Source organism: Neopsephotus bourkii, unplaced genomic scaffold, assembly GCF_033783945.1.
Source record: "Neopsephotus bourkii isolate Nb327-2 ecotype Australia unplaced genomic scaffold, CSIRO-AGI_Nbou_v1 NB_1008, whole genome shotgun sequence".
Classification (NCBI taxonomy): domain Eukaryota; kingdom Metazoa; phylum Chordata; class Aves; order Psittaciformes; family Psittacidae; genus Neopsephotus; species Neopsephotus bourkii.
In genome coordinates this window covers 265,154-281,129 of record NW_026901498.1, presented here as the reverse complement: position 1 = coordinate 281,129, position 15,976 = coordinate 265,154, and the positions used below count along the sequence as shown (strand labels likewise).

At 42.7% G+C, this 15,976-nt stretch overlaps 1 protein-coding gene across 3 annotated transcripts in view; it reads left to right on the top strand.

Moving 5' to 3' along the window:
* GALNS (galactosamine (N-acetyl)-6-sulfatase) overlaps positions 1-15,976 on the top strand; it is a 47,831-nt gene that overhangs the window by 11,169 nt on the left and 20,686 nt on the right. For 2 of the 3 annotated variants that reach the window (XM_061360037.1, XM_061360036.1), the window contains exons 8-11: positions 207-346; positions 1,859-1,962; positions 8,095-8,231; positions 10,763-10,865. In XM_061360037.1, the coding sequence (XP_061216021.1) occupies positions 207-346; positions 1,859-1,962; positions 8,095-8,231; positions 10,763-10,865 (484 nt within the window). Of the gene's footprint in view, positions 1-206; positions 347-1,858; positions 1,963-8,094; positions 8,232-10,762; positions 10,866-11,745; positions 14,629-15,976 lie in introns of those variants that run through there. The other variant, XM_061360039.1, reaches the window with a different exon arrangement.

The window sequence follows — 15,976 nt, the reverse complement described above, 5'->3', positions numbered from 1 at the left end:
AAGAAAGGCTGCTCTCTGCAGGTAGGAGACACGGGATTTGCAATGGGAAAGTTTATTACAGTACCTGCTGCATAAGACAACTGTTTCTGCAGCACAGGCATAAATTACATCCCCTAGAAGCGTTGTGGCTGATTGTAGTGTATTATGCTGTGTGACACTTTTTCTCTTTTCCTGCCTGTAATGTTTTGTGTCCGTTTTTGCCTTAGATATGGGGATGCTGTGCGAGAAATTGATGATAGCATTGGAAAAATCCTAAAACATCTTCAGAAGCTGGGTATCAGTGAAAACACTTTTGTGTTTTTCACCTCTGATAATGGGGCTGCTCTCATTTCAGCTCCTAAACAAGGTGAGTCTCCAATGAACAAACCTGGGCTGGGGTTGTGAAATCAAGGCTAAAGTCCCTGTGTCTGCGGGAAAACAGACCTGTACTTGGGGTTTTCCTTTATGCAGTTAGAAGAAGTCTCAAAGTGCAGAACGTCTATGCTTAGGATTAGCTTATGTTCATTACTTCTGGTCACTGCTGGGGGAGATAACCTTGGCTAAATGTACTTTTGGCCTAACCCAATGTGGCTGTTCACATGTGTGCACTTCCACTTTGTGTCCCACTGTCAGGGGTGAATATTCTTCAATTTATTCAGGACCAGGCACAATAACCTAGCAGGGTTCTTACTCTCCATCTGCCAAATGCCTATTTCAGTTTTCTGAGTAATTACAGAGAGTTGAAGAGTCTCTCCTTTAGCTCACATGAAAAATACCAAGAAGAAAAACTATAAGGGGCCTATAAGGATGCTGGGGAGGGACTCTTCATTAGGGACTGTAGTGATAGGACAAGGGCTAATGGGTTCAAACTTAAACAGGGGAAGTTTAGATTGGATATAAAGAGGAAGTTCTTTCCTGTAAGGGTGGTGAGGCACTGGAATGGGTTGCCCAGGGAGGTTGTGAATGCTCCATCCCTGTCAGTGTTCAAGGCCAGGTTGGACATAGCCTTGGGTGACATGGTTTAGTGTGAGGTGTCCTTGCCCATGGCAGGGGGTTTGGAACTGGATGATCTTGAAGTCCTTTCCAACCCTAACTATTCTATGATTCTATTTTGGTATTCACAAGTCTTCTTTGTTTAAACGATTGTTTCTCTCAGAGTCATTGCAAATTGATTTTATGACCCACTCACTTCTGTTTGGAGGCAGGCTGTCTTGTGGTTATTGGACCACAGAGCAGGGAGTATCCTGAGTTATGATTTCAACTGAACCACTGTGTTTGACTTTGTGTGACCTGGAGTCAGTCGCAAGCCCTTCCTGTTTGTTCCTCAGTAAGCTTAGCTACAATGTTGGGTTAAAAACCCAAACATTCCTGCAAAGCAGTTGCTGTCACTAAGAGTGAACATTCAGGGAATGCACAATTATTTTTCTCTGTTTTGTATCTGCATCTAATACTGCTTTAGTACTTTACATGAATTATGAAAAAAGAAATGCTGTTTCTGCCTGAAAGTGTCAGATTCACTTTAGTTCCAAACAGCAGTTAACATCCTTAAAGGGAAGGAACATGCCAGTGAACTATTTTCTGTTTGTTTGGCTTTTGTTTTTTACCTTTGTTTGGTTGATAGCAAGTTGTGTTTAACTGTCACTTTGTCCCTGTGCTGAAGACACTCCTAGAATTTCATCACAAACTGATATTAAAAAAAACAGCCAAACCAAAACAACAACTCCTGACCTGTTATTTGAAGAAGCATTCAAGCAGAAATGAAAATTCATTTAAAACTAGTCTAGAAGTTTCCTGGTTTACAGTGTCCCTCTGAAATATGATGTTGGCTTATTGTGGGGTTTATGGCTTCTGGGGTTTATGGCTTCTTTTCTCTCTTTAGGGGGAAGCAATGGTCCTTTTCTGTGTGGCAAACAAACCACCTTTGAAGGCGGTATGAGAGAGCCAGCTATTGCTTGGTGGCCTGGACATATACCTGCAGGAGGGGTGAGTATCCACTTTTAACAATTCAGATCAGTCTTAAGTGAACTGGAGTGAATGGGGTGGTTCTTGCTGGGTTCAGTGGGCTTGGGTTCAGGCTTTTAACATGCTCAATGTGTTGGTCCAGACACTTGTCTACATAAGGACCTGAATGCTCCCCCCCACCCCGAGAATGATGCCATTCTTGTTCACTATTGCTGGTTTGCAGCCAGAGTGTCCATGATCAACATCTGTGAGCACCAAGTGGTCTGGTCTTTTTGTCTTCCTGATCTATTTAAACCCTTTAGTCTTTTCAACCACAGTATTTTTAGTGGGTTATGTGTTTGAACAACTTGTATAAAGACACGTTGCTAATGTGTGTCCCAGTGTAGAGCAGGAGCATGTTGCCTGCACACACTCTGTGCCCTTAAGTGTCAAGTGCTTTGATACTCAGCTCTTACATTAGTGTTTGATAAAAGTTCCACTCATGGAGGTCCAGATAGCAGACTACTGCTCTTGTCTGCCTGTACACAAATTTAGATATGATCACTTCAGGATAATCCTCCAGTGGCACTACCAGCCTCTCTTGTCCCAGTTCTCATTAAAGAAGGATGCAATCAGTTCTTCTGCAGGCAGGGTTCACAGTAAATAATACAGATTCTCTCCCCTTTGTGAACATCTCTCATCCCTGAAGAAAGTGATACTTCATTAGCTGGGCACTGTGCTTAAGACTGCAAACTATTAATAAATAAAACATTTTTCTAAGTTGCATTCCTTTTCAGTGGTTTAATTGAGTCAGGATAATAATAATTTATCACTTCCATTTAGGAGGAAGCCATCAGATAGCTTAGATCTACAGCTGAGGGCAGGAGGGTAGTTTGGTTTCATCATTTTTAAAGGGTTCACAAAACCTACCAGGGATGTTTTATTCTTTTTTTCAATTTGAAATGAAAACAATCTTTTTGTTTAAATTTAAACATTTCCATAAAGCATTTAGAAGCCAAGTACAACAGCCTTGGGCTAGCATATGAGAACATGAAACTGAAGCTGACTGTTTTGTTTTCCTTGTCCAAACTAAATAATGTGCTAAAAGTAAACATGCATTATAAATGGGGACAAGTAAATACCAAATTTAAAAATTCTTTCCATTGTAGTAACTCTGAGGATAATGAAGAACATGTGTAAAGAAATAATTTTTTTTATTTTCTATTTTCTATTTTTGAACTGTAACTGGCTGGTACCCCTCTCCCAGGTAGTCTTTTTCATGTAGCACAGTGGTGAAGCTTTATACGATGCAAAACGTTCTCGGTAGCCTGGTGTGATGCTTGGCTTCCTGCTTGAGGCCACAGTTGGAGCTGCTGTTTGAATTCCTGTGAGCAGTCATTTCTGTGGAGAGTTAACGTGTTTGCATAGGTGGGTGGACTGACCTGCGCTGTGCTGTCATGAGCCCATGCATGCTCAGTGAGCTGGAGAGTGCGCTTCAGGCTTATCAGGGCAGGTATGCACCCAAAAGTCCCCACTCCACCACTGCTATCATCATCCTTGGCACTTAAGCACATGCTAAACTTTTAAATCCATCCTACCCTGGGCTCCAGTTCACAATACTGCCTGCCAAACGTCTGCATGTGCAGCTGTTACGCTCCCAGATGTCCTCTTGGGCTCCACTGAGGTACCTTGAGAAGCCTGTTCTGAACTCTGTCCACAGGATGTGCTGCTTGGCTCCGAGATAAACCCCATATGATGCTACTGATAAGTAAATACATGATAGCTACTTATATGTCTTTTCTGCTTTGTATTCTTGCCATCGAGGCTCCAGCACTGGTTCATACAGCAGCACTGACCACAGGTGAGACGTTTGGCAATGCTTCTGTGTAATATAGCACACACTGTGTTGGTCTGTAGGGTGCCTGTAGTTACTGCTTCATAATTGCCTCTTTCACTGACATAGTAAGTGAAGAGACATGTGTCTGCTAGTTCATTTTTGGCTTTTTTTTCTGTGTCTTACACAGTCTGTAGCTTCAGCATCTTCCTGACTGCAAGTTTAAACCAGTCAGCCTAAGGCCTGAGTAGCCCAAGTAGCTGTAAAATGTGAGTAAACCTGCGTCAGAGTCTCTCAATGCTCTTTCTTTCCAAAAGACTTGAAGGGGACAAAGGCTTGGGATCCCTGAACCTGGATGGAAGCAAAAAGCTTCTCAGGAGTGCCAAGCACAAAGCTGAAGAGTCAACTCCTCCTTCCTGCGCTGTGGTTGCTCCCAGTGCAGTGGTTGTTCTTTTCCAGCCATGGACCTTTTGAGAGCAGGCAGAGGGCCAGCGACCATTTCAGCTGGCACAGCTGCAGCCAGAAAAAGAAGGCTTCTGTCTCTGGCCACTGAAATCCAGTGGAGGCTTATTCTGCTGATGGGATCTGGCAGTTTATTAATAACCTCAGTGATATGTAGTGTTGGGGGTTTTTGTTTCTATTAAGGAGTACATTTGTCTGCTTAAATAAGGGAGTAGCTTTTTATTCAGACAAAGAAGTTAGGTGACAGGATTGTGAACACTTGACAGGATATCGATAGAGGTTGGGATAATTGGTGCAGTTGGCAGATTTGCGGGTTTTTTTGGAGGAGAGGGATGCCTCAGGAGTGCGTGTTGCTCTTGGCATCAACATTCAGTAAATTCTGGTCCCCTGTCAGGAATATTTATTCACACACAAACAGCCTTTCTGCAGTTTCCTCCTCAGCTACGTTTTCCAGGTGAGTTCACAACAAATCAGCATTTCAAAATTCCCCACATCACATCTGCCTTCTGGAAGGATCCAGCTGGAAAAAAAACCCATCGTATTCTGTTGGTATTTGAATCCTCCTCCTCTCTTCCCTCACCCTCCTCCCCTTCCTCTCTCGTGCCTGCTTCCTGAAGGAGAAAAGAACATATCAACCCAAAGACAGCATTGCAACCTTTTCTTCACTATCTCCCATGGGGCGCAAATTGAAATTGAATTAGACAGGGATATCAGGTCTGCTCGCTGTGATAACTGTAAAAGGATTTTATTTAAAAACACCCTGACATTTGTTCACCCAGTTTCAAATATTTAGCTTTCCTCCTTTCCATTCCTGGCGGGGGCGACTTTATTAATTGTCGCCTTTGATTCAGAGTTAAAGCTTGGAAGCACTGATAACAGCAGCGGTGACTATTTCTTCTAGCGACGTGGCCCACAGCAAAAGGATTTCATTTTCTTAAAGACGTTATGTGTATACTGAGAGTTTATTAAAAAGGAGGGAAGAGAAGGAGGGGGGGGAAAATCCGTTCTTCCGTGTGTAATACCAGCTGTTTCTCACTGATACGGGCAATATCTGATCTCACTCTTTTTTATATATTATTTATTTTCTCTGGGCTGTTGCCCTCTCTGGATTTTTCTTTTTCTTTTCTTAAAAAAAAAACTGGAAAGGCAACTAGAATGAAAGAGCACTGTTGACAGGAGAAAATGGTAATTTTTTTTTTCTTTTTCTCTGAAAAATACTTCAAAGTTTTATATAAATATTAACCTTTTTTTTTTTTTTCCCCCTTCTTCAATATGGTGCTGCAGAGCACAGATAAATCCAAGTGGCTGTGGCATGGGCATTTAATTTCCTTAAGAAGTTTTCTCTGCTTCATGGAAAAATGTTGTCTGAGACCAGAAACGTAATTGGATGATTAAAGAGAGTCATCTACATCTGGTTATGGTTAATAAGGGCCAGTACAAGAAGACCATGGTGGCCCCATAGGATTGTCACAGTGCAGTGTATAAATTGGGTGATATTAGAGGCACAAGTCTCGGGTCAGCGATTGCCTCTTGCTGCCTGTTATCAAAAGATTGAGGCGAGGGAATGGAGTGATAACAAGAAAAGTGCCTTTTGGACTTTCCTTATAAATGTGAGAGGTCTAATTACAAAAAAATCTCCGTTTGCCCGCCTGCTCCTGACGTAGCAGTTGTCAGGGAGCAGGCATGTGCCAGATCTCCTCTTTATTAGATTTCCAGCTCTGCATATGGTGTTCTGCTGACCCCACAGCTCTCCTAAGGCATGTTCTGGGTGAATTAGCTGGCAGATGAGCCTACGAGGGACTGAGCATCTTTTCTGAGATGCTGAGCACTTGTAATCCCCTCTGACTTCAGAGAGAGTGCAGCATTCCCCATGCCCATGGCTGATGAAGCTATCCTGCTCTGTAAGAATGAGCTGATGGTTTGGGTCGCTGGTTTTCAGTGTGTCCTTTCTGAGTGCACACCCAGGAACAGAGAAGAGCCCATGCAAGGGAATGGTCCAAGGAGCACATAGCACTGTCCCACAGCTAATCCCATAGGTGACACATCCACCTTTGCTTCTTCCCAGTGGTCCACATTTGCCAAATGGCCACAGTAAGAAGCAGGGTTACCCTTTGGAAGGCTTAATTCTGTTTCCTTCTTCACAGCTGTGTATCAGAAGATTCCCATCCTCTTCTCGATGAAGAGATAGAAATTCACCTATACATCTCCCTTCTGGGGGAGATTTGTGAGCTCATCTCTACTTGTTGCTGCCTCCAAGGACAGGCTGAGCACAACCTCTTTCAGGCTGCCAGCTGCAGCAGTGTCCACAAATAAGGTTTAACCTCAGATGGCTGAGACCTCCTGAAATACATATTGATCTTGGTCAACTGATCCAACTGCTTTCCTGGGCAAGGATTTTCATGGTCAGGTTTCCTCTCGTGCTTTTAGAGCTTTGCACTTTGATTTCTTCTTACGAGTTGTGGAAGTATTCTTGCATGCAGCCTTAATATTATATTTCTGCCAACACCTTTTGATGAATGGGAGCCATTAAAATTTGAAATTACTATAATCAAGGAATGGGATATTGTAATGTTAAACTCATAATTAGTCTCTTGCATATTGCTTTCTCCAGTTTCTTTAAAAAAAAACAACCCACCAACTTGTTAAATCCTCCTTTGTGTTCACTTTTTTCCAGCCCAGCCTCTCAATAAAAGGCTTAATGTCCCAGCAAAAATAGCATTTTCCTTTTAGTTTTCTCTCTCTAGAGCTAGCATCTCACAAAAATTAATTTATCATGTTATCATTTGTTGTTGTATTTAAATAATTAGTGTCAGCTGACAGGCTGGGGGTCTGTTTGTGAGTAGAAAGAGGATTCAGAAATAAAAAGTCTTTGATAGTCCAAGTATGGTGATGTTCACACTGATATTCGCAAGGCTGCTGCTACAACTTGGATTTCAGTCAGAACGTGCTTCTGTACTTACAGATGTGGGCTTGTATCAGATAGCTTCTTGTTTCTGAACGAGTGCTAAAGCTGAAAAGGCTCTTTTCATGTTGCATCTTGTGCTGGTGCATCCTGGTGCAAAACAGCTTTGCTCTTGATTTGAATGTGTCTGCTTTAATTTGGTGTGTCACCAGCTAATTAAACATCCTACAACAGATAGCCGTAGCATGCTACAAGAAGGGTGGGAGCAAAGATTCAGAAAGAATCAGAACAGACATTTTAGGTTTTTAAAATATAAATAATTAAGACCAGAGAGATGAATATGGCTTCCAATTAAGGGGAAGGGAAAAAAAAAAAGAAAAACCAAGGGGAGGAAAAAAATCTTGCACATCTCCATAGGAGCAAAACCCAGATGTTTTTCTCCCTTATTAAAATATATTCTAAAAATACCACAACTTTACAGTTCTTGAATTGTTGGAAATGGTTTGCAGATGAAGTCATCGGGCTCTTTTTGTTATTATCCATCTATCCCTGTGCTTTCTGGGAACTCTCTCAGGGTGTTCTGGACTCCAGAGATGACCTGAAGAGGGAACAAATCAAGGTCTTTTTCTTGGTTTAAGTGCTGATTTTTCAGTCTACAAATGAGATGGAATTTGCTACATTCAAGTTAAACTCTGTTAAAACATACTCCTGTAATAAGTGAAAAGAAAGGGAAAATAATAATCAAAATGCAAATGCTCCCTTATAAGAGGAAAAATATGGATCATCTCCTTTCCTTTATTATTTTAATAAGGGGTTTGCTGGTGACTGCAGCACGTAAAGGGAGACATCCTCAAAAGATGCTCAGCAGAGAAGGAGGCTCAGGAAGCAATCCTTGTGTTTTGGTGGAAACCAGCCTCTTTCGCTTCGGCTTTTCCTGAAGGTCTTGTTGCAAATGTGTCTCTGTTGTTTTTTTCAGGTCAGTCATCAGCTGGGCAACGTGATGGATCTGTTCACCACCAGCCTCTCCCTGGCGGGACTGCAGCCTCCCAGTGACAGACAGATTGACGGCATCGACCTTTTACCTGCCATCTTGCAGGGCAAGCTAATTGACAGGTTCGTTATGAGCTCTGACCCTTGCATCCTGACTGAAGCAATGCCAGATTTGTTTGTGTGGGGTTTTCTACAGAAGTATTTTATAAACAATTGATTCATCTTTGCTCCTGCTCCGTGAGGTGGGGAGCACCAGAGCTTTGTGCTGTGTGCCGGTGGAGTGAGCAGAGGTGGGATTTCCTGACATGTGGCATCTTGCCATACAGCGGAGTCTGGGGACAGGTGAAAACGTCAGGGGGTTAGCAGGGATCTCTGCCACAACATATGGCAATAGGGAAGATAAAAGCCTGAGAACTGTAGCTTGGGTAGCAGAGAATACATTATTTATACTGGAAAAACATGCAAGAGTATGCTGCGTCTTTGTAGTCCCTGCTTGAGAGAGGCTGCGGTGACGTGGAAGCCCTCCTCCTCCCAGGGTCCTGTTTCTGTGAATGCTTTTGCAAGCATAGATTTGGGTTAAAGATCCGGGATCTTTGTGAGCACAGAGGAGCACTGTCAGCTGTTGGGTACAGGCACTTAGATCTGACAGCAAACATCCTCAGTGCTCTTATTGGAAGGGTCGGAGGTCAAGAGAGGTCTTGTAGTTGTGATTTTGAGGAGGAATTTGGCAGCCTGTGAAATCTGAATACAATCATATTCTTTGCCTGTGACATAGCAAGGAAACATATGCATGGAAAACATACTTGAGTTCTTTCCTCTGTTGGGTGCGAGCCATTGTTCCATAAAATTGCTTTTGTGCCTGTCGGGCAAGAAGCATGCCTACAGCGTTACCTGAGAGCTTAGCCAGGGGCTGCCATGAAGCACTGAAGGTTTCTCAAACACAGCTTATCCCATCTTTAATTCTCAAAGTTGTTGAACTTCTCTGTTTTAAAAGAGAAATCCATTGCAGTCACCAGCCCCTTGGAGCTGGTGTTGTTTGTGTCACTCAGGGCACAGCAGGGGTTTTCGTTCCCCACCCTCCCAAGACCTGACCAGGTCATGGTTCCTAAAGCCCCCAGCAACTTTCCAGGAGGTGCAGTTGTGTTCTTTTTGTCTTAAAAAGGAAAAATGGAACGGGGAGGGAAAAGAATTGAGTAATAGCAGAACTTCGAGTACAAGCCATAACCCTCTTTCAAAGATGGGAAGATATAGTTCTTTTTGATTGAAACCATAATCTTACACCTACAATCAAAAACACTTGTGAAATAGTGAGGTTTTATTCAAGGAAAAAGGAGGCTGTCATGCTTTGTGGCATATGTGTTTGGGTTTTTGTTAATGGGACTGCTTTAGATCAGGTTGTGCACTCTGGCAGATCTCGCAAGCTGCCTTTATTTCATGGGATTTCAGGTGCATTAAGGATGCAGGAGTGAGCACTTTCCCCTTTGTTCACAGGCAGCTCCTGGTGACAAAGGAGAAAGGCTCATCTTTTGTGCAAGGAACCTGCAGGGGAAGCTATAATTTTAAAACAGAAGACATCTAAGGCTACTTCTGTCATTCAGATGTGAATATTTTAATCTGATCTTGTGTTTAGGAACTGTTTTTTCAAGGTACTATCACCAGAGTGAGTACTTTTTGGCAAGTGGCATCTCTGAATGAAAGAAAGGTGTATGTACCCTTCAGACAGTGATAAACAGCTTCACCATCTCGTCCTGTCAGCAGCCTGAAACAACTAGAGAGAAGCACTAAGTCTGATGTCCATTGGTGATGAGCTTCACCTGCAAATCAAACCTCTGTCCTGCAGATAGTCCCTTTCATTAAAACTTCATACGGTTCCCCCCCCAAAACAAGAGCACATTACTGGGGAGACAGACAGGGACATTGCTGGGATGCCCAGGGAAAGGGTAGTGCACATATTCAGGTGCAGACCAAATGCTCGGAGTGAGTTGCATTTCTCAAATGTATTTTTAATTAGGAAAACCTCCAGGGAAAATTTAGGGTTTTGACTGGTATGTTTAGATGTGCAAAGGGAGGTTTGGGCAGTGGATGGAAATGGACAAGAGTTAAAAATAAAGCGTGTCTGGCTGCCAGGTTTTTCCATATGGAGTTTTTCTGAGATGTCATCCAGAACAGGCCAGCATCTGGTGTCCTCCCTGGCCACCCTCTCCACATGACACTAACAGCACATAGCTTGGTGCTGTGTAAAAAGGAGTCTGAGCATCACAGCGTCTGTGAATCCCTGTTTCTCTCTGGCACACACACATGCTGCTCCTGAGACATTTGGTGTTTAAATCGGCATGCTCTATAGGAAATAACAGGGTCTGGTAGTTCAAGGATTAACAATCACTGGCAGCCAAGCTGTATAATGTTTCATTCTTGCACTGTGTGAGCTCTCAACTTGATGAACACTCTAAAAAATGTTAATTGAAAACCTTGCAGAGGAGACTATTAGGAGGCAGCCTGTTTCTGACTGATAGCCGGAGCGGAAATCAGACGCCATTAAAGTGTTTGTCTCCCTTATCACCGAGGCTGCTGCGGCACTGGTGTTTCTCATGCAGCTCTGCTCTCCTTCTCAGGCCCATATTCTATTTTCTCAGGCCCTTATTCTATTTTTTCAGGCCTATATTCTATTATCGTGGCAACGAGATGATGGCAGTGAGAGTCGGGCTTTACAAGGCTCACTACTGGACCTGGAGCAACTCCTGGGAGGAGTATAGCAAGGTAACAGGACAAAGACCTGCACCCTGATCTTGTTGGTTCTCCTGGGGAGAAATAACCCTTTAAGGCACAATTTTAAATAGGGGAATGTCACTGTGCACTTGCAAGACAGCCTTTCATTCACGGCCTCTTAAGAGCTACCAGGCCTGCTACAAAATCTAAGGAGACTGGTGTCAGCACCCCTCTATCGAAATCAGAGACAAGCAAAGGAGAATGAACAAAGCCTGAGTTCCTCAGAGAGATGGTCCTTTTTATCAGCACTTAATGCCTCTTAATATTAAGCAGCTTTCCCTGCTGAATCCTGAGCTTTCATATGTGCCCTCACAAAGTTTGGAGTCCAGTGCCGAATTGACCATGTGTCTCACCATTTCTAGTATAAAAGGCCTAGTGCTCTGAACTGTTTAAATGGAATAGTGGGTTTGCTGGTTTTCTGTCCTGAAAGGGAGAAGGAAAGCTGTATGAACCACACAGTGGAAAGAACAGCAGTTGTTGAAAACAGTAGAGTACATGTGTTTAATCTGTCATCAGCACCTTTGCAAACCCATATCACACTGTAAGATGTTTTACAGTTTATTTGCTGAATAGGCACAGCTTTTGTAATTTCCTGGCTGATCTTCTCACAATTGGATGCTAAGCACTGTTATTTCTCTTCTTTTGTATCCTTCTTGCCTCATACTTGGGTACTGAACTCTGGGGCATTCTTTGAATGGCAGGTTCACACATGTGCCTTGCTGATTATACCTTTAGACATGAACTAAATGCATTATGGCACAGCTCTCAGCAGTTTTGACAGCCGGCTGGTACTGGGGAGGCATTGTTTGTATGATTTATTTTTTTATGTTTTTTTTTTTTTTCTTTTTTAAACTTGTGGTGGGTCCTCAAGGCATCACAGGTGCAGAAGTTAAGTGCTAATGACATTTGTGGATATAAAAGTGCATGGTTTCTTTCACTGGGATGTCCTGAGGGTAGAAGGAAACATCAGCTCCAAGGGAGTCATTTACATTCAGGGCTGTAAATATGTGCATTTGTTTTTTTAAGACTGAAATGCTCCAGGAGTCAAAGTTTCTGTTTTACATGGAGTAAGAAGGAAAGTTGGCTCTAGAAATGCATCACACACTCTGTCTCAATGTTAATTTTACGCAGCTAAAATGAGATAATGTATTTGTCTAGGTTAGTATGTGAGTAAAACCCATATATCACTTGTGGCACAGCATGGAGGATTTTCCCTCTGTGCAAGAGACGGGGAGCTTGTGTGTACATGTGCATAGGTGTATGGATGGGCTCAGAGGTATGCGTTTCCCGTGTTCATGGGAGATAATGCCACACATGAGTAACTGCTCTCCATTGGAATACAAGCACATACACACTCTTACATACCTAGCTGGGAAATAAATAAATGTCTATGCTGATCTAAACTTATTTGTACATGTCTGAGTATGTGTGTAACCATGATAATAGAATCAGAATGGGGACCAGTTACTCATTTCAAAGGCTTTCCTACTGTGAGCAATGGCAGTTGTGCAATTAAGGAATATTTATTTCTTTCTAAGTCTTTGTTTAACTACTGTCTGATAGAAGTCAGCAATTATACTGTACATTAGAGAGATGATTAAAAATTCACTTGCTTTCCTGCAGCTTGTATCACATGTGGTTGATGTGGGTAAAATTGGAGCACATTACTGGACAGACTAGCCATTAACAACATGCAGAGGAAGCTGAGGCTAAAATTTGCTCCAACTCCCCTCATGTCCTCGAGCCATTAATTACAAGCCTTGCAAGTTTAAAAATAGAAATAAATCAGAATGCAGGACAGCTCCACAGTTCTGAGTCCTGTTTTAGGAGTTTTGTAATCTCACAATACAGTCGCCTCTTTCAGTGACTGGTGTTCTCAGCTGTATTGATATTGGACTACAGTCACCCTGCCAGAATCCAAAAGGCCAATTTGTTTGCTAATTTCATTTGAAAAACATATTTATTTAAATGCATGCATGTCTGCGGCATTAGGAATTCTGATTGTTGGCAGGTTTGCTTTTCGATAACTTTGATTTCTGATCCCAGTAGAAATTCAGCTAATGAGGTCTTGTTAATTGTATTATGTTTAGCATGAGTCCTCATGTTATTGTGAATCCAATGTGATGATTTATTACACTTTCAAATATAAAACTCTATGCCTGAAGGCCCAAACTCAGACCTGGAATAAGCAAATGTATCTGGTTGGCATGGCATCCGTTTGAAAGAGATCTGAAGTTGGCCTGATGTGTCAAAACAGCTGCCTGCCAATTTTTAAGAGGTTTGTTTTATGGGTAGTTGAGTATCTCACTATTTTGACAGATACATGGCACATTTTAGCCAAAACTCCTTTCGCTTCCAAAATTCCCTTGTTAATTGGCAGTGTGGGAAATCATTGATAAAGAAATCTTGCTGTGTTTTTAATCCGCGCTCTGTGCATTTTTGTTTGGCTTTTAGATGAAATTATACCATTAAAGCAGACAGGACCGCATTTTCATGCTGATATTGGAAAATGTGGAATTGGTGCTTGTCCTGGGTCTGGTTAAGACTACCAGTGTCTTTCAGAATTAGCTAGAAAGAATGGGTGCAATTTTGGCCTCTAAACTGGAATACTATGTATGTGTTTAAGGGCAGCATAAGTTAGTTAAGTAATAAAATATGTATACACAAATAAAAATGTACCATAGAGATGCAGCTTACAGAAAGCAAAGCCTAGGAAAGCAGAGCAGGGATATGAATGCTTCTGTTCATATGGCACTTGGAATATCTGGAAATATCCCATGCCAGCAGTAAACAGGTTTAACAGTTGTCTCAGGCTCCCATGACATTAACATGCCCTTACTGGTCTGCATCCTCTACCTTACGGCGTGGGATTAAAATTCATCAAAGATGAAGTGTGCCGTTCTGCTCTTCCTATTGTTTGTTTCTTTTTAACTCCCCAGGCAATTCTTATTCTAGTCTGAATCCCATAATAAAATGTTGCTTGTTGTCTTTCTCAGTGCTGGGGGATACCTTGATGCTGTCTTTTCTGCTGGCTTAACTTGATTATGTGGGTAACTTGCATTCTTGACTGGTTGCTCTCTTGAAGGCAAAAGGGAAAGGCTCGCTCAAGAGAAGCCAGTGAGAGTAGGCTCTCTGTGGGACATTTTTCCATAGATTTCATAGGATGCTCATTTGGGTCTGTTTACCTGGCTTCCAACTCCTTTCATATAGCTGGCTCGTGTTTACATATTTGCACGTCTCTGACATTCAAGAGGTTATACATGGGACAGAGGTAAATGAAAGGAAACTAGACTTGAAAAAAAAAGTGTTTATAATTTAAAATAGGCAAAGATTTTAAAATAGTTTGGTAGAGGGAGAGAAATCTTCCCCCTGCACAGTAGAGTCCCTGTTGCTCTAGGGCAGGTGGATATCAGTCTGTAATCATTTCCGCCATCATTGACCACTTTTCTTCTTGTCTCAAAAATCAGCAGAGATAAAAATAGTGACATGTATTGTGTGTATGAGCAGAAGCGAGAACTAAAGATAAACCTGGGAGATCCCTCTCTTGTACACCATAACACGCAGGACTTTTACTGGCAGTCTCCTATAAAGTACTGTTCTCTGGTGCTCTCATCATGTATCCTTTCAGCCTTTACGTCATGCTTGTTCATTACCAAATTTGAACTGCATTGCCAAGTGCATGACAAATAATGCATGCAAACTTGGTGGTTCTCTAGTTATTTGGCCCACAGGATTGAAGGGTGAGGTACGTTTCATCTTCCTTGTTTGGAAGGAGAGGGCTGAAGGGGGAGAAACGGGTATTCTTTATGGATTTATCTGAGTGCTAGCAAGTCCTTCAGGAATCGCCTAATTTAATGCTATGTAGCAGAGCCAGAAGTATGAGCTAACAAGAGAAAGGAAATTTCCTTCTCTCTGCCTGCCACAGAGGCTGTCCGGCAGAGAACAGTTCTTGTGCCCTCCAAGAGCAGTGATGCAAGAAGGGAAAAAAATAATTAAGAAAAAAATGTGGAAAAGGCCCTTTGGTTCATTGGAGAGTAGCTGATAACATCAACCTTTCTGCTGTCACTTCAGTATCTTGTTAGTAGTCTTCAGTGGTTTTCCAAGGGAGCTCCTGTGTCTTTAAATGATTGGTGTGGGTGCTTGCCAGAAGACCCTATTGTTTTAATGTAAAATGCCAAAGGGGTTATTCCTGCTGCAGCCTGTCTGATTGCCCCTCTCCTCAACGTAAAGGGATCGATAAAGCCTTTTCTGCAAGGGGGATGTGAAGTCAAGTAGAACCGTACAAATAATGACATTTGATTGTGGTCCTCTGAGCATATGAGCTAGCCATTGATCGCTTCTGCTTGAGAGCTGCTGCAGGCTTGCTGGTCTGCCTGTCTTCTGGGGTCTCTTCCAGACAGTTAACACATTAGAAGCAATTTTTGTTCAACGGGGTTGAAGCTTGGCAGTCACATTTTCAGGTGTCTGGTCATTCAGAGCCCCAGTTTGGAAGGCTGGGAATCACCAGGAGAGCAAACAGCCACTCACCCATGCTGTGGCAAACAGCAAGCAACAAGGCTCCTGGCTTTAATTAACCGCTGTTCTATTCTCCTTCTAATATTAATACAGTTTTGCTGCTCTGGGTTTTGTGTGGCGGAATGAGGAGACATGACCAGGAGACAGGCTCCAGATTTTCTGCACCGCTATCAAAATCTGCAGCCGCCTGTGAAGTCGGAGGGATCTGGGATAGCGCCAGGGTGACAAATTGCCAGAGGGCTTACGTTAACACAAGTGGTGATTCCATCACTTGGCCGAGAGCCCAAACTGGCAACCGGCTGTATTTGTCTCATGTCTATATTGACATAGCATCTGTGGTCCATTTGCTCTGGAAATTAAAGCATAAGCTGTGCAACCAATAGCTGCTAGGTCTTAGGGACGGAAAAACAATCCAGGTTACCTGATTGCTTGGGAGAAGGGCAGAAAGACGTGCTCGCTGAAAGGTTTACCTGATGTGCAGGAAATGTGGGGATTGCTGGAATCTCTCCTACAGCAACCAGGTCTGCGTAGTGGTGCAAAAGCGTGTGCCTGTGGAAGAGCCTGAGTGAGCTATTTCTGGTTGCCAT